The sequence below is a fragment of the Paroedura picta genome, chromosome 2, assembly GCF_049243985.1.
Source record: "Paroedura picta isolate Pp20150507F chromosome 2, Ppicta_v3.0, whole genome shotgun sequence".
In the NCBI taxonomy this organism is placed as follows: domain Eukaryota; kingdom Metazoa; phylum Chordata; class Lepidosauria; order Squamata; family Gekkonidae; genus Paroedura; species Paroedura picta.
In genome coordinates this window covers 129,335,696-129,354,646 of record NC_135370.1, presented here as the reverse complement: position 1 = coordinate 129,354,646, position 18,951 = coordinate 129,335,696, and the positions used below count along the sequence as shown (strand labels likewise).

Here is an 18,951-nt window from a genome sequence, read left to right as displayed (position 1 = left end):
GGAAAAATCCCTCCCAGCAGAAAACTAGTATGTCATGGAGAAAACAATCTAGAACTGTCTCCTTGATGTGCTAGCTTCTACACAGCAGGGAGATTTTGATGTCATTCAAACATTTGATCAACCAGTAGTAGTCCAACTAAGTACAGTCTCAGGAAACACTACTGGGCATCCATGATTGAAAAAGAATATCATAAGGTTTCATGTAAGCAGGGGCAACAGTCTTTAGATATTCACTGGATATTCTAATAAGCTAAACATTTAAATATTTCATTATTCTTACCAGATTGGGTCAAAGTGACCAAAGGACCTGTCTTGTTTGGCATTCTGATAGTGGCTAGCCATGAACTGAGCATAAAGGCAAAATCCACTGCAGCGTGTTAGCTCCAACATCTTTTAAGGCCAGCAAAGCCCAATACAGCTTGATCAGGACTCAATTTAACTTCCAAGCTACTGTGAATATGGTAGCTAAAGAAAGCATCAAAGCACAGCAGCATCCTCCTTTTCATTATGGGATGATGTAAGCTAATGTCAGCCTCCTCAGTAGGCTAAGGTTTATTATACTGCAGTGGTGTTCACAGGTGAGACTGAAGTGTACCAGCACCCAGTCTATCACAGGGAATTTCCCAATAAAACAGTTCTGCTTGATTAGAAGCTGTTCCTGCAACCTGTTTCTATAATTGCAAAAGATAACATCCACTCTGGTTTTCTTAATTTTTTATATGCCCTCTTGGACTCGCCCAACTTTGGATGCATCATTGCATGAGCCACAAGGAAGCTCTGTGGCCACTCCTGAGTCCAGGCAGCTCCCAATGATTCCTAACAGGGCTTGCTGGAAGTAGCTGCAAAGTGTTTAAAGGGAGTCATTAAATCCCTGGCCTTGACCTGCCCCCCCCCCCCAACGTCTACCTCATAAACCAGGCAATGTTAAGTATGAAAAAGAGAGTGATGAATATGCATCTTAGCCTTCAAAAGCATCACGGGGAGATACTGGCTCTTGATCCAGCCCTGCCACCTTGCAGTCATGCTAAGACTGAATCCTGGGGCCATTGCAGCATCTTCAGGTATTTGGTATAAAGCTCAAACATCTTACACCAGAATTATGATGGTACTTCTCGGAATGAGTGGCAGGGTCTTTAGTAGTGGCTTGTTCCATGAAATGTCAGGCTGCTTCACAATGTTACACCAGAATATTAGGCACATAAGGTGACTAGAGCAGTCAGCAGATATTAAGCAGTAAGCCTCCAGCACACACATAAATGTCTTTTCTACTAGCAATCTGCAAATGTTTTTTTTTTTTTTTTGCAATCTGCAAATGTTGTCTTCTGTTTCTCCTCCTCCCAAACCTGCTCTGTTCTTGTGCTCACCTTGTCCCCACGGATACTTTAATACAGGGGTAGTCAAACTGCGGCCCTTCAGATGTCCATGGACTACAATTCCCATGAGCCCCCTGCCAGCATTCGCTGGCAGGGGGCTCATGGGAATTGTAGTCCATGGACATCTGGAGGGCCGCAGTTTGACTACCCCTGCTTTAATACCTTAACCAATAGTACTGACTTTTACATATATCCTGTTTGCATCCTGGCCAATCATTTTTTCCTATCTGCAGCACTCCCTTCCCGTATCTTCAGTCCCCTGAGTGTTCAGCACCACCAAATATTCCAGTTCTTTTGTGTTCCTCAACATAAATTCGTACAAAAAGCATCTGAGTAATGGAATTCTAATAGAAAAAAGTAACATTTTGAAAGCTTGTTTTCAAGTAAGCCTCAAGTAGGATTCAAGGCCTGGTGGTTCTTAACAGCAAGCTTTGTGAAGAATGATGAGAAACAAGGGACAACGGGCGAATTAAGTTATCTGGTTTGGCCTTGCCCAAGAAATGTGTCTTGCCTGTGTGGAGACAAGAATCGGACATTCATTGGGCAGATTTCTACATGTTGCTGTGCTCAATATATTTGTCACTGTTTCCTTTGTTTTTTCGGTGTTATTCTAATTCCTAGAGCTTTAATTAGGAAGGCAGGGACATGGGGAAGTGGGGCATGCCATTCTGTATGCCATCATTTTTAGGGAAAACCTGAAGGTAACATTGGGTAGTTCGATTAACTGCTGGAAACTTTATGTTTTTACTGGTTATTTCTAGAGCTATTCTTGGTCAATTCTACAGAAGAGATGTAGCAACATAGATGTAACAAAAACACTGCTGCAGAGTGGCAATGGGCAGAGAGAACTGGTGCCCAGAGACCTCCTACCATAATGGGAGGCCTGGGAACACTACTTTTACTACAGAATGCAAGTGAAACACTTTAAAGTTAGTAACTGGGCTCCTTCATGGCCAACACTTCACTATTGTTCTTCACATCCCTCTACTGTTTTTATCAGAACATTCATGCCAGCATGCAGGCACGTCTTATGACTCTGGAGTTTGCAAACCAATAAAAATCGACAAGTATCTCTTCGTGACTGAGCATCAATTAGTTTCAAAAGCATTATCTGGTGTTCTGCTTGCTCCTTTCATTTTTCAGTGCTGAGACTTGCAGATTAAATGTTAAATCAACACATCTAAGCATCAAAATATCACATGTAGATACACTGCAGCAAAAGGTTCTCCACTACACTGGTTTCAAACTCTTGGGGATAGTAAAAGAAGAAGAGTTGGTTTTTAATAACCTGCTTTTCACTACCTGAAGGAATTATAGACTCAGAGTTGGAAGCATCTAGTCTTAACTCCCTTCTCAATGCAGAATCAGCCTTTCTCAGGTCAGGGACCGCCTCCAGGGTGAGGGGAGAGCCGACGCCCTGGGTGATCCGAAAACATGCACGCACAGTTGCCACCAGGGGCGCTAACGCACATGCACAGCAACTGTGCGCATGCGCGTTTGTGTCACCAGCATGCCGGCAGCTGCGCCTGCCTTTTCCCTTCTTTCTTGCTGAGGGCAGGGGGAGGCAGGCGCGGCTGCCGGCAGCCTGGTACCGTGGCCTTTGCAGCCCGGCACCGGGCCACGGACCGGGGGTTGATGACCCCTGGCCTAAAGCATCTGGGATAAGTATCTGTCCAGCCACTGCTTGAAGACTGTCTCAAAGCAACTTACAATTGCCTTTCCTTCTTCTCCCCACAACAGACATCCTGTGAGGTAGGTGGGGCTGAGAGAACTCTGGCAGAATTGGTCTGTGAGAACAGCTCTAACAGGACTGTGACTAGCCCAAGGTCACCCAGGTGGTTGCATGTAGAGGATTGGGGAATCAAGCCTGGCTGTCCAGAGTAGAGGATGCTGCTCTTAACCACTCCACCAATGAATAGATCTAGAGTAGATGTCAGATGGGTGGAGGGGAAAAATTTAGGAAGCAATTACCTAAGGGAAGGAATAACCCAGGGAAGGAATAGGGAAGAAATGAATCATGAAGGACGTGATTATCCCGAGAGAATGAAAACAGTTGAACTTGTATTCATATTCGGTGGTGGAAGACTCCTGGAACTTGCAAAGTTTTTAATTAAAAAGGCCTAATTCATTTCCCAAGGTTAACCAGTTGTGTGTATATATGAATAACTAAAGCTTTCCTATATGACAACCTTTCTTTTGTTGTTGTTGTTAGGTGCGAAGTCGTGTCCGACCTATCGCGACCCCATGGACAATGATCCTCCAGGCCTTCCTGTCCTCTACCATTCCCCGGAGTCCATTTAATTTTGCACCGACTGCTTCAGTGACTCCATCCAGCCACCTCATTCTCTGTTGTCCCCTTCTTCTTTTGCCCTCAATTGCTCCTAGCATCAGGCTCTTCTCCAGGGAGTCCTTCCTTCTCATGAGGTGGCCAAAGTATTTGAGTTTCACCTTCAGGATCTGGCCTTCTAGAGAGCAGTCAGGGCTGATCTCCTCTAGGACTGACCGGTTTGTTCGCCTTGCAGTCCAAGGGACTCGCAAGAGTCTTCTCCAGCACCAGAGTTCAAAAGCCTCAATTCTTTGACGCTCAGCCTTCCTTATGGTTCAACTTTCACAGCCATACTTTCTTTGGTATACTTCCCTAATCTTCATCCCCAACTGAAACTAATTTCTACTACATGTAGCCTAACTGAACACATATTTCTCCCCATTTACTCTCCCTTCCTTCTCTCTTCTCTCCACTTATTTAAGTGCCACATTTTGGACCATCTTTTGCTTACTTCTCTGTAATAGTAATGTACCATATTTGATGTCAGTACTATATAAGTATTAATTTTCACTTTCCACTTTACAGAGAGGAGATTGAGAAATGTAGCCTAATATCTGATAGGACACTTACTGTCAGCAAAAGGCAAACCACAGTGCATAGGTTAACATGAGCTTCGGACAACAGAAGGTCTTCCCCTCAGTGATTAAGATGTTTCCACTAACTGTACAACACAGAAAAACCAGTTTGTATGAGTGTAAATTATTAGGACATAATCCCTCTTATCATCTGCACTGTGAAATAGATCTTGATTTAGTTGAACATCAACACTACTCAGGCCATCTTTATGATGCCAATCAGGCCCAGATCTCTTTTGGAATTATTAGACTATTTAATTTCCATATATGATAGTGGAACACAAGTTATTTTCAGTTTCCTGCTTGCCTTACTGGTTTGAGATGTGACAGTATCCTCATGGCCACCGTAAGGATGCTGCTTCCATTTTAAACTGCCACATGTGACCTTTGAGCTGCCATATGTGATTTAGGCCAAAGTAGACATGACGTGGGACATGAGGCTGACTCAACTCACAGTCCAGCATCTGAAGTGGTGAACTCAAACGTGGTCTGTGGTGCCATGTGGTTCCAGAATGCTGTGAGGGGGACGTAGGTTTTCAGGGTTCCTTCCCATGCCATTTTTTGCCGATGAAAATGGCTAAAATGGGGGGCTGTTTGCCCCCTTCTCTAGTTCCAGGTGGCCCTTGAACATGTGGAGTCAAAGAGAGGGGCAAACAGCCTCCCCTGCAGCCATTTCTATTGGCAAAAATGATGGAGGAGGGAAGCCCGAAGGCTCTCTTTGCCCCCTCACAGCAACCTGAAGCTGAACAGAGAAACAGAGAGCTTTAAAATGAGCCCCTGCAATTTGAGTCATGCATACTTGACCTGACTCGTATCACACGCGATGTCTAGTTTGGCCTATGTCACAGATGGCATCTCAAAAGAGGGCCAACAGCCTGCCTGGAGCAGAAAAAAGCAGGGGGGTTCTCAAGCAACTGTAGTTGGCTGAATGGCAGCAATGGGCTTGCCGGGTCACAAGTTTTGCTGGCCTGACTGGGACAATTTCCTCCACACATTTAAATGCAAAGTAACTCTCCTGAAACAGGCTTTTAAAAGGACCAGGCTCATAGCTGACATATAGTCGTTTAGGTTTTCCCTGTTCAGTTAAACACATTTTAGTACAAATCACCTACTCTTAATAATGACAACAGAGTGAAGAGCTACCAGTATTTTTTAAATACTGTGAACATGAATAAAAACATGTCAATCATTCTGCAGCAGAACTGAATCCATTTCACTGTTTTTGAAGCACAAGCAGCCTCCAGCAATTATTTTATTGGACCCAGATGGCTGTGAGAAAGGGGATGGAGCATGGGTTGTGCTTGGCAGTATCAAGTGGAGGCTGATATGTGGCCAAGGGAGAAAAGAGAGAGGGTACTCGCTCACATTACCTTGATTCTTTGCTTACTTTAATGTGCATTTCCACTCCAGGATGGCAGCCTTTTTGTCCCATCCTGTTCTTTCAGACAGAAGGAGCTCTTCAGGTTTTGGAGAGAATGCCAAACCCAGGATGTCACGGTTAAGTCAGTGACAACCGTTAACCATAGCTAGGCAGAATAAATGTGAATACTGATCTGGATACGTGGCAGATGGACACGTGTCCATAGACATGCAACAGCAGCAGCAACTAGGTGTATGAGAAAGCAGCACCCACCGTTATCAACACTGATCTCAACCAGCTGTTGTTCATCTAGATTTCTCCCAGGAACTCTGCCTTAGACAACCCCTATAGCATTCTCTTCCTTTCCTGTCTCAGTTTGCATCCTGCACGCGGCACATTGTGCTCCCCTGGAATCAGATCTGAAACGCAGTACTATCTTTACAGAACTCAGTGCCATTACAAAGCTCTACATGAAAGAAAAGTGTTGATGCAAACTATGCAAACAGCAATCTCCTGCGGGCTGGACCCTCCATCTTAATTTCCTTCTGTGCCCCTGTGCTATTTCCTTGGTTGCATTTCTCTCTCTGTCTCTCTCTCTCACACACACACATACACACAGAGTGACCCATTTGCCCCCCAATGCTATTTCTTCTTGGAGGTCGAGTGCAGCTGTCTTTTAGAGATGTCAGCAACTGCTTGCCGAGAGGGTGCTGTCAAGAGGATTGCATCAAGCCTGTGAGGCGCTTGCCTGCCAGTGACTTCCCCTGGAGGAAAAAAACAACAACAAAGGGGGAGGGGAAGAGCCGAGGTGGTGAGTACATCTTCTTGGCACACAGAAAATAGGACATTCTACTTAGGAACTTAGAATAAGCACAGTGACAAAAGATGAAAGGCAGTGAAAGCTGGAATGGCACACAGGCATCTTTCATATTCTAGGGCTTTTCTCTGTGGAGGATTCTTGTTGAGCTATCAGGGATGGTGATTCAGGCCTCTTCTGTTTAGCCCTCATACTTGAAGCCTAGAGAAGCATCTCTATCTCCACTGCCACTCTCAGAGGGCCTGGAAATGTCCACGCTTGCCTCAACCAACTTAATCACAAGATACCATGGGCCTTGTTGAAGTCACACGCTGAGGTCCTGTTGTATCTATAATTAGGGCAGCATTGTTCTTGGGCTGGCCAAAATCACAATGGGAAAGTAGCTGTAAAGTACGAAGGAGAGCAGTTGTAAAGTAGATGCCCTACTGCCAGCTGGGCAGTGCAGTGTCACCAAAATCCAAATAGGTTTTCCCACATGCTGAGCAAGCTACAGATATGCTGCTAGGCTTGAGCAGAGCCATACCAGTCTAATTGGTAGTTACTTATGTAACCAGAATAAAGGGTAATTTTGACCCCCCAGAACAGCAATCATGAGTTCTGGTGAAAGCTACACTTGTTTAACATAAAAGATCGTATTGTACCAGACACATTAGACAAATAGCTGAGTCAGACATTTCTTGAGAACTGCTTAAAGCACTCACAGGCAACATGTAATATGTGGAATTATATCACAAATACATTCTCGGGGGACAAAAATTTCCTATGTGTCAGCAATCAAAGGCAGAGTTTTCTCTTATGACTCTCCTATTCCATTTGATATAGCCTTTGATTTGCCCTTAAACTCTTGTAACCATCTTCCCTTAACCATAGCTACTGTATTATTCAACCTCCTGGGAATCCTGTAGGAAACTGAAGGTAAGATCAAAAGTGCAGCAGAATTGCATCCCATAAGGTCTACCCTTTCCCCTGTTACTTCAGCACTGGGAGTCAGAGATCTTTAGCCTCGAACCACGTGGATTCTCTCCCATGTCTTGCCAAGACACAGCATGGTGGTAACACTGAGGTTCACTGTAGCATGCACTGAAATCTTTGAGTAGCAGTTTGGCTGCCTGAAAGCAGCATACAATGTGAGATCTGGGCTCCCTTCTTGGCACCCCCATCTTTCCAGGGGTTTAATTAACTGTTTTCTTTTCACCAGATTGTTTTCTTTTCATGCTAGTCATGTCAATAGTCTATACCTCTCACCTGATGAGAGAGAACAAATGCCAACATGTGCTACTGAATCTCCATAAGTTACTGTCCCTCAGGATTAGACCCTCAAGGTATCTTTAAGTGGCCAAATTAATCTCTAAAATGGTGTCAGTATCCATGGGTTGCACCCATGGATGCTGCAGTGTTTACTTCTGGCCTTCCTCATTGTGAAAGAATGCAGTGTGGCACCATGATAACTGACAATCTCAAATGGCTTAACTTCGCAAGGTAACATGGATGAGGGCAAGTTCTATTCCATGGAGGTGACAAATCTGCTGCATGCTTCACTGTAGAGGTCAACTGTGGGGGTCAACTGGGTCCAGCAGAGAAGGCTGCATCCTAGTCTCTGGCTGCCTGACATCAGTGTTCTGAGTGTTCGCTAAGAGTAGTGGTCCACATTTGTGTTAACCATCTCATCATGCATTCACCAGCATCTGTAGAATATTCTCAGGGACTAAATACTCATGAAATGACAGACTGGAAAGGCACAATTAAGATCCTCCTACACTTCACTGAAGAGTGGGGTTGGAGAGTTCCAACACTTAAATACTGCCCCCCTCCCCAAGAGCTACCTGTAGCTTTGGAGGGATGATGAATATCATAGAAGGGGGAGAACACACATTACCCATTCCACCCTTCCTAGATCTTCATATCAGTTGTACAGAGCTACTAGAAGCGTTTTAAAAATCTCTAAAAATCACATCACATCTAGTTTGGTTCTCAGTTCTTTTACCTGAACAACATAGATTCCAAGGGAGAATTTTTGAGTGATATCTACTTGAAAAACCCAACAGGAGGTTTCAGGTCTCTGAACATGGAAGAAGTGTTGGGTTTTATACTCTGCTTTTCTCTGCCCTAAGGAGTCTGAAAGTGGCTTACATTTGCCTTCCCTTCCTCTCACAACAGGCACTTTGTGAGGTAGGTGAGGCTGAGAGAGTTCTAAGAGAACTGTCACTAGCCCAAAGTAAATCAGCAGATTTCATGTGGAGAAGTGTGGAATCAAACCTGGCTCTCCAGATGGGAATCTGCTGCTCTTAACCATTACACCATGCTGGCTCCCTTGGGGCCTTCTTTGCTATTCTGATACAGCTACTGGTATTCTCTGCACTGCCAGCTGCTACTCACAAATCCTTGGTTCTTCTTCCTCTGTTTCCATGCTAAAAAAATAAGCTTCTTTTCCATGTTAAGAAACATAAGCATAAAAATCACTTAGTCCAATGAAGATTCTAACATTTGCTGAAAGGCAGGAAGCTTCACTGCAATTCATAATAGAGTTGCAAACTCTGTGCTGGGCAATTCCTGGAGATTGGGAAAGTGTAGCCTGGGGAGAGTGGAGTTTGAGGAAGGGAGGGACCCCAGCAGAGCATGAGGCCACCCTTCAAGGCAGCTGTTTTCTCCAGGGAACCAATTTCTGTGGTCTAGGGCAGGAGTAGTCAAATTGTGGTCCTCCAGATGTTCATGGACTACAATTCCCATGAGCCCCTGAATTCAGGTTAATATTAGTCTCTCACATGTATTGCACTGAATTTTTCAGCAACATCTGCATTAACACAAACCCTAGACAAAACTGTGTGTTTATATACATACATGTGTACAAACATACGTTACTTAATGGGACAAGATTTTCCCTGAAAAAATTCAAGCACTCGGTTTTCAATGTATGATTTCTCTGTAGAAGTTAAGGATCATATTGTTTGAAAAAACTGCCTTTTTATTGTGGTAGAATTTATCAGAAAGCAATGATACATTCAGCAGACATAAGAAGAGTAACGTAAATTAAAAGAAACAATGTTGAATGCTCAATATAGATAGATATATTTAAAAGCAACAAGAAAGAAAGATATGGCAAGAGAACATAAAATCTACACAGATAAATTCACAGAAACCCAGACCAAATGAGGATTTAAATTAGTATACATATAGCATGCAATGGACATCATAAATCAAGACAAGATCAAGCTTTATATCTATATCTATATATATCTATAAAACCATAAATCAAGACACATCATCTCATGCAGGTATCAGAAACCATCCAAACTCACACTTACATGTTGAAAACAGAAGACAGCACAGCAGAATTGTTCGACAAATTGATCCTTTCACATTTACATCTAACTCCTCTTAGATGGAATCTGTGGGGTGAATGTAATTACCCACAGACTTAGCGGACCAGGACTTTTCCACTTCCCCTCCTTGTTCCCATCTATTGAGCCCCTGTTCCAGGGGGGTCAACAGACTCAGGACAAAGTGGGGTCTGCAGTGGGAAGGGGAGTCTCTGGAAATAGCCACTCCCACAAACAGCAATGCTGTTCCATTGGAGATACACACCTGCATTTTTAAGAGCAGGAGCTATATTCCTTATAGCACAGACAAAGTGCAAAAATAGAAAACATCATAAGTTGGGATGAAAGCAACCACAGAGTAGGTGCTTTGTATGTGGCACTTGTATGCATGATGAAGATGGTTATGGATATCAAAGCCAGAAGACTTCTGAGAGATAAAAGACCGCTGCTGCTTAGTGCCGTTCTCCCGTTTCCTGAAAATGTCCAGATAAAATAATGTGCAGCATCAATGTTATGTATCAACGGTCAACTGCTCACTCATATCACTGCCTGCTGGGCAGTAGACCAACAAACAGCATGAGGATAATGTGCTGTGTTTATTCATAGGTTGCAGAGAAGGAGGCAAAAAACCATGAACAATGACCGTTCCACATCTCTTATAATGTCTATTGAAGCCCCAAATCTCCCCGTCCAAATACATTTAAGTAAATTGCCATATAGCATATTGCTGTTCCTCAGCACAGCCCAGCCTGTGTGGTAATCTTCTGTATAACAAAAATGAAGATGTTAACTACCATATTCTTTTTATTCACCAGGATCAAATGAGTAATATATGATAAGACCACCACATCAGAATGAGGATCTGGTGATAGTTTACTAGATGGAGAGAGCTGTAGAATAAATCAGTCTCTCCTGCATGTAGCATAAGTGGACAAACCCCATGAATTCTATAGGAAAGACATGTTGAGACTTGGCACTAAAGGCAGATAAATGGAAGATGCAAGAATTCCCTAACATACAAGTGATGCAAAAGATTAATATACTGCTTGGGTGGGAATATTCCAAATTAAACAGATCTTGCAACAGAATCATTGCAATTTTGAATGTAAAAATTTGATGTAACCCCCCCCCCCAATTTTACAATGAAAGTTGAGCTTCTTACATTGGTTGTTTTCTTTAATTGTTTTGATTTTGGCAGTCATAATATACAAGATTCTATGAATAATCCATAAATATCCTGTGATAATGCATACCAGCCATCAAATAAATTCAAAATTAAAACAAATCACAGCATGCAAACTATCAAATAAACTCAAATATTAAACGTCATCCCAATGATCAAATATTGTAAACTATGAGCAAAATATTGACATGCCAGCTATCATATCCTATCAGACATTAAACGCAGCTACCAAATAGACAGTGAAATACTGACTGACACAAATACAATATTGATTTTAACATTTCATTTCAACTATAAAGAATTGCCCAATAAAAACATCAACTGTTCTGTGAACATTCTGTGAATGTCCGGTAATATTCAACAGAAAAAATATGACGAGCATTGTTGGAATGAAGCTCTGCCTTCAATGTGGTGTATGGTTAAGAGCAGGGGTAGTCAAACTGCGACCCTCCAGACTACCCCTGGTTAAGAGTGTCAGACTAGTGCCTGGAGGAGCCAGGTTCAAATCTGCATTTATGCCATGGAAACTTGCTGGGTGAACTTAGGCCAGTCACACTCTCTCAGCCTTTCCTACCTTGCAGGGTTGTTATGACGATAAAATGGAGGAAAGGAGATTGATGTAGGCTGCTTTAGGTTCCCATTGGGGAGAAAGGTAGGGTACACATCAAATGAATGAATGAATGAATGAATGAATGAATGAATGAATGAATGAATGAATGAATGAATGAATGAATGAATGAATGAAACCCCTTGTTGCTGATTTTCTGATCACCTATGCCAGATTCAATAGGGTGTATGAAACTGTCTTCCTCTAGAGGGGGGGCCAGTTCCTGTTGCTGCGCATTCTCACTTTGCAGTCTCCTCCCCTCCCTTCTTCCATTATAAATGGAACATGAAGCAAATCAAAGGCAAGCTGTAAATATTTTGATACATACCTGCCAATCACAGCACTCATAATTGTTTACATTAGAAGTCACACATGTTTTTGCGTGTACGCACACTCATACATCAATTCACAGGTCTTTAGAACTGGCATTGAAAGGGAATGGGGTTAGTGGACAGTGATACACAAATGGTTCAAAGATATATTTTTAAAATCATATATATGAAGACTACCAATGATCATGCTGCAAATGTTTAGCTGGTTCACTTAAGAAAATAACCTAGCAGCTCAGACTTGCAAAATGTCATTACATGAAAGAGAATTGTCTTCTGGACCCAGGCTGCCTAGAAGCCTCAGGCTCTAATTGTTGTTTTTTTCTATAAATAACAGTACATAAAGGATGGGCTGGTGTTATGGTGGCCAATTAAAGGGTGGGACATCCCTAGAGATCTTGGGGTTGGGGTAGAGCCTACAGCAGGAGAGGTTTGGTGAGAGGAGGGACCTCAGAGGGGTATGATTAGCATTGCCAGCTCTGGGTTGGAGAATACCTGGAGATTTTGGGGGGGAAACCTGGGGAAGGTGGGGTTCAGGGAAGAGAATGACTTTAGCAGGATATAATGCCTTAGAACCCATGCTCCAAAGCAAACATTTTCTCCCAAAGAACTGAACTTGGTGGTCAGAAGATCAATTATAATAACAGGAGATCTCCAGGTAACACCTGGAGGTTGACAACCATAAGTATAATGCCAACATCAAAATTCCAAAGCTGTCATGCTCTCCAAGGGGTTCTGGGAAATCTCCAGGTCCTATTTGAAGGTTGGCAACTTTATCTGGACAAAGTTGTTCAATGCCCCCCCACCCCTGATCAGTTCTTCAGAACCATTCAGAGGTCCTTTAGGGAAGCAGCTGTCCTCAGCTTTGGAGGGAGTGATTTCCATGGAGGGGAAGACCCCCTGGACTGATTTTATGACTTCTATTCGGCTACAGGAGAAAGAGGAAATTTGGACTGCTGCTTATGACCATAGGGCATTTAGATTACGCTTTGCCTTTGTGTTTTGCCTATGTCCACAGACTTCCCAGTGGAGAGTGGGAATTCCAAATTCCATCTTTGCTTTCTCCTCTTAGTCTTCTGTTGGGAATTGGTTGTTGCTACATGTCTCTGAGTATTCAGCACATAACTTTCTTTAGGGTTGACTTCCCTTTAGACTGGAGTACATGTGTGCGTTGAATATTGTCAAGTTCTGGCTGAGCACTGAAAGGTGACTAAGAGCACCATTCTCAAATTCCCTGCAGCTGGCTCTAATAAATTCTCTTCTTGCACCCCTTTTCATTCCCCCCCCCCAGAACACATTTCCTACAACTCTGACTAAGGCCCTTCCTTCTCTTAGGTCATCACAGGGCCAGATAAAGTTCCCCATTGCATAAGTCTGCAGTTACTAACTCATATGTGTTTGTGGCCTGGTCAACTTTCTCCAGGCAGGGCCAGAGCTGGCACACCAGCCTCTGATGGCAAAAGGCATCCCAGGCTGCTTCCAACACATGGATGTCTAAGAATGGTGTTAAGTCTATACATACTCCCAAGTTGTGTGCCTGCTCACAATTCCATTCAACCTTAGCAGCCCCCCCCCCCGCCAATTCTGAGATCATCTTTAGTCTCCACCCGCAACACTTCCACCTTGTCTGGATTAAGCTTCCATAGCTAGTGGATCAAATGGCAGTGTGGGCAAATGAGACCAGGAAAGAGAGGATACAGGAGATGAGACCATCAGCCAATGGAGCAAAAGCAGCACAAAAAAATGCATTTTCAATGTGCTGATGTTGAAATCAGAGTATATTGAGAGCAGCCCTGATTTTAATGGCCAATGGCTTTCTGTCTAGGCTTTTAATTTGCTAACAGCTAAAGGTGTTTCTTCATCTATGGACACTAACGATGACACTGTGTTTCTTCAACCATTTTTGATGACTAGTGGCCACCAGCTACAACACGATCACTCTCTTTGCAACTGGAAAGCCCTGACAGTTGCTGTGCAGCCAGTGGGGCCAGAAGTCTGAATATTTTTGCAGCTGGTTGTGGGGGAGTGTGGTTGGAAGGGCTCTAAAGATAGACTGGCTGCTTTTAGGGAAGTGATACTGTTCTCAAGATTACTGCAGTCTGGGTCCTATGTTCAATTTGTATATCTATAAACAAATCAATATTACCAAAATATCATAAATAACTCTGTATCCTTTTTTCCCCCCCAAAGGAAAGGATTCTGCGCCATATGCCCTTGTAACTTTCTGCTGCTTTGGGAAATAGGGTGAAAAAATACGTGTAGCTAAATCTGAAAACAGATGCAGGTGTGTTTAAAGCTCTTTATGATTCATAAAATGGGTAAGGCTTCTATGCTAAATGAATACCCAGGCAATATAACTGCAGTTGCTGTTGAAACGCAGAACTGGTTCTCACATTTCTTTTTTGATATCTCAGTGAAGGCCCATGTACAAAGCCATGTGTCTACCACATCAGAGGGGACAATACAGAATGGCACAAAAGGAGTCTCAGGACTGATTTCAGGAGCCACCTCTGCCAGTTATCTCCCCTGAGCAGCTGACGGTTTCCATTTGAAGACAACAAATGGTGGTGGAATCATTACGTATTCTACGCTGCAGCCAGGTACAAATAGGTGCTTAAGCTCACACAAAGGATTTGGGCTCGTCTAATAGGACTTGGTTCTTTGAATAGGAGACACCCAGAGAGCATCATCAATCCTTTTAAAACTCTCTTCACTTTCAAAAGAAATTTGCCATGTGGTGTAAAATAAAGGAAGGAAAATGTTATAAAAATGCCCCTGGGGTTCACAGAACCAGTTTCATGCTTGGATTATTACCTAAGATAGTTCGCAGTATCAGTCACAGCTTATCTTTCAGTGTTTCATGCATCTCAACATGCTGAAAAAGTCTGTGATTTCCTTCCCATGAACTACAAAGGGAAGGGATTATTGAAAGAGATCTCTTCCTCTTAATTTTATCACAATGTTGCCATTAAGGGTCAGGGGACCTTAATGAACAGAGTGAAATACAATGCAGAGGGCTGCATAGGGATGCCAGACCCCAATGGGGCGAGGGGAACCCCTGCTTTGGCATTGCTTCCCCCCTTTGCTTTCCCCCCTTTGGGGGTTTCAAAAAATGCTCCCCCCCCAACAGCTGCTTTCACAGTGATCCTGACCTTCCAGACCTCCCTCCCACACACACACTGGGAGCAGGAAGAATGTCCTGATGTTATCCAGAAATGATGTTAGCATGTTGGGGTTGTCAGGGATGAAAATCTCAGTCTGGGGCAAAACTCTATGGCTTGAGGTCATTTTTTTCCCATGGAGTTTTCCCAAATGCCAGAGCATCACCCCCCAACATGCTGACTTTATTTCCAAGTGGACATTGGCATGCCAGATGCTTTTCTGGGTTCAGGTAAATGTGTGTGTGGGGGAGCTCCTGGAGCATGCCCCACTCCCTTGATTACAATGCAGTGGTACCTGGAAACCCTAGGACTGCAGAGCAAATCAGCAGAAACTACACTCACCGCCCCCTCCCCCGTTGCACACAATTTTCCATGGATGGAGCCAGCACTTACTCTAAAGGTGTAGCTGGTTGATCTCCATCACTTTCCCCTACTATTGAAGCCTCCTTTACTGCATCCCACACTCATGCTACGGACTCTCCAACTTTTAGGAGATGCTTGTCAGAAGCACAGGAAGTTGCAGGAGAAAGTTGAAAATATTTGTTTTGTGAACTCCTCTTGTTTAACAATATTTTAAAAGCCATTTGAAACCAAATTCTGCCAATAGTATGAATTAAAACTTAACATGGCCTATAGATAGGTGGTTTATTTGAAATAGGTTAGTTAAACTGAACCCAGGAAGCAGATAAAGGAATGAAGACTGCCATAAAAACATTTACATTTCTAAATGTGTATATAACTATCATTCACACATCAAAATCATTCAACAACAGGAAGTTGTTATAGGTACACTAAGGCAGTGGTCCCCAACCTTTTTATCACCGGGGACCGGTCAACGCTTGACAATTTTACTGAAGGCCGGGGGGGGGGGTAGTCATTTTCCGAGGGATGTCGCCGCCACTGCCTGAGCTCCACTTGCTTTCCCACCGGTCCCACCGACTTCCCGCCACCCGCTGGGGGGCGCTGCAAGCAGCAGCTGTGCAGTGCCATGCCGAGGGGGAGCCCCAGCCATGGCGGCTGCTGGAGAACACCAAAGGTGAGCTGGCGGCAGGGTGGCAGGGCAGCCCCCGAGGCAGCAGCCGGGGAGGAGGACGAGGAGGAGCCGCGGCCCAGTACCGACTGATCCATGGACCGGTACCGGTCCTCGGACCGGGGGTTGGGGACCACTGCACTAAGGGATCTCAGTTTGTGGGGAAAGCTGTAGCAAAGAATGAATGCCATGACTATCTCAATCACATCAAAATCCAGTTATTGGTAACATAGGGCTCCATCCAGTCCACCATGGCGGCAGCACTCAGGGCTTGAGAGAGCCGTGTTTCCTCCTCTCTGTGGCATATGAGCATGCATGCAGGTATTAGCCCTGCTTACAGTAAACACATTTACAATCTATGGGCACAATGCATGCCCAGCTCAATGTGTGATGCAAAGCCCATATTTATTCTGGTACCTGATTTCAATTGTAAAATGAACACTTATTGGCTCTTCCTTACAAACAGATGTATGTATGTACATGCAGGATGTGTATGCACCGACTATAATATGTGAAGAGGGCTACTGTGCCATAGGCCCATCCAGCCCCATCTCTCCCCTGTTGAGGTCAACGAATACAAGGTCAGAGCTTGCAGGATTTGACTCAGCCACAAGAGGTGCCTGTCATGTCCTGAACGGAGGAAAGAGGGGAAAGGGAAAACACAGCAGATGGAATGGACTGAGTCCTCAGTGTTTATCTAAAAATGTGTCTCATGAAGTTCTGCCTCTTTGTTTTATAGGCATTGTATTTAAATAGAACAGAACTGTAGTGAAAAATTAATAAAAGCCTTTCCTAAATAAAACAAAATGCTGAAGGAGAGAAGTTAAAAGAAACAAAAGAAACAAAACCAAAAACAAATGAACTTACCATACTGCGAGTGAACTTTTCTAGAGAAGTTCTACGACCTTGCTCATTCTCGGGCTTTAGAAGGAAAAAAAAGTTAGGAAGGAAAAAATACTAAAAAATAAAAATAAAAAGATTCCCTTCAGCTTAAATTTGGCTTTAAAAGCAGTAGTGACCAAAAGAAAGAAAAAGAAATATTAAATCTCACCAAGATATAGCAACTGCAGTTTGCAACAACAAGAATAAAAATAAAATTAAAATAAATAAAATTGTACTACAACATTAAATGGTTGGTTTTCCCTTGTAAAGGCTCCCATTCCTCTCTTTAAAATATACTCTTAACACAATTCGATGTTAGCAGGCCAAAAGGGGATCTGGCATGTGGCACTCCATGCTTGTTAATTTAGCAATTATTACTCCATGTTTGTGAGATACTATAAATTTATATATTTGTGAGGCAGCAAATATTTCGTTGATATAGTGCAATGATTTCCACTATATTCTGAGGAACACTTGCTTTCCAATGGAGCTATCAGGAGGTCCCCTGAAGAGAAGATTTCAAACACAGCACAAACTTTTCTGAGGTGCTGCTTGTCCACTTCAAAACTTCCCTCAGTGTTATCCCCAGGCAGGGAATGCAGGCTTCCCTCAAAGCTGTGGGCTGATGGCAGGTACAACCGGTGCCCTGTACAAACACTATGTGTGCCTTTGGACATGCCTTAGAATCCTCTGCTGTGTGTGGTACTTCTGTGACAGACCCACAGGCATCTGTCAAAAGTTAATGTGCAAAGATTGTCTCGAAAGTAAAAACATTAAAAAAGCCATTCTCTCTGTGCATGTTTCTAAAAATGTATATGCAGATTATTTGCTCCTTCTGACTTACATCCCCCCTCCCAGCTCTGAGATAACAGTTACCTATTCTGTATTTCAGTGAACACTTAAACTCTTTGTTGAGATGCCTGCAAAGTCTGGGCAGGATGAGATTGCATTTTTCACGTTTCTGATAATGGCACTGTATTGTTTGCTATTCATAAATGAGAAATCATAGGTGGTCCTTTGAAGAAGGTAACCATTCACAGTGATGATCTCTTAAGAAATAAGGCTCAGCTCACTTGGCACAAGGCATGTCCTTGAAGGAAGAGAGAATTCTGCAGGCAAGCAAGTCATTCTGCTCACTACAGGAATTAGAATGGTGATAGGAAAAGCCACCAGCAGAGCATCTGGGTCCCTGTCCCAGTTCATTTCAATTTGGATATCAGGGAGACATCGGCTTGAGAATTCATTTTGTGACATTACAAAATCAGCATGGATATTTCCAGTGAAGGGTCAGGAAACAGCAAGGGACATTTTAAGATCTTTCATTCTTTTGTGCAAATAAAGAAAACCTACCCAGGGAAAGAACAGAATATGAGTCCAGTGGCATCTTCAAGACCAACCAAATTTTATTCCTGTGCATGACAGGAAATGTTTCTGCAACCTGCTAATGACAGGGAGAGTGGAGACAGCAAGGTAGCAGACAGTCATGTCTTCTGAAGAACTCTCATTTTATGTTCCAGGCCAATGAAAAAATTACATTAATGACTGTGACCAGTTCAAATCTAAATTGGAAAAATGGGAAAAGTTGGGGAGTGGAATAACAGAAAGCACACCCAGAGATAAGCCTCTCTTTGACTCCCCTACCCTATTTTTGACAATCCCAGTCTGGTTAGTCTGGTGGAGGATATCTAAGAAGGTGGGAGAGGGGTAGGGGTTTTAACTGTGTTTTTATTATTGTAAACTGCCACAAGTCCACTTGTGGGGAGGGGTGATAGAGAAATTAAATATTAGAATAAAATAAATCAAGTTGACATACTATCAACAGTGAGGCCATATTTCATGTCAAATCCTCCCATAAAATCAAGAAGAAAAAATGGTGGCAAATATCACAGTAGCCTATACTAGCAGAATTCACAGACAGAAATGGTGATGCTTATGAAATTCTCCTCTCTGGAATTCTCCCTGGATTTGATAATTACATATAATCATAACAC

General features: G+C 43.2%; 1 protein-coding gene across 10 annotated transcripts in view; it reads right to left on the bottom strand.

Annotated features, from left to right (window-relative positions):
• Positions 1-18,951, bottom strand: part of RGS6 (regulator of G protein signaling 6) — a 289,988-nt gene that overhangs the window by 12,437 nt on the left and 258,600 nt on the right. For 3 of the 10 annotated variants that reach the window (XM_077322670.1, XM_077322676.1, XM_077322675.1), the window contains one exon: positions 1,483-16,999. In XM_077322670.1, the coding sequence (XP_077178785.1) occupies positions 16,871-16,999 (129 nt within the window). In that variant the 3' untranslated portion in view covers positions 1,483-16,870. Of the gene's footprint in view, positions 1-1,482; positions 17,000-18,951 lie in introns of those variants that run through there. The other 7 variants (XR_013228421.1, XR_013228422.1, XR_013228423.1 and 4 more) reach the window with 5 other exon arrangements.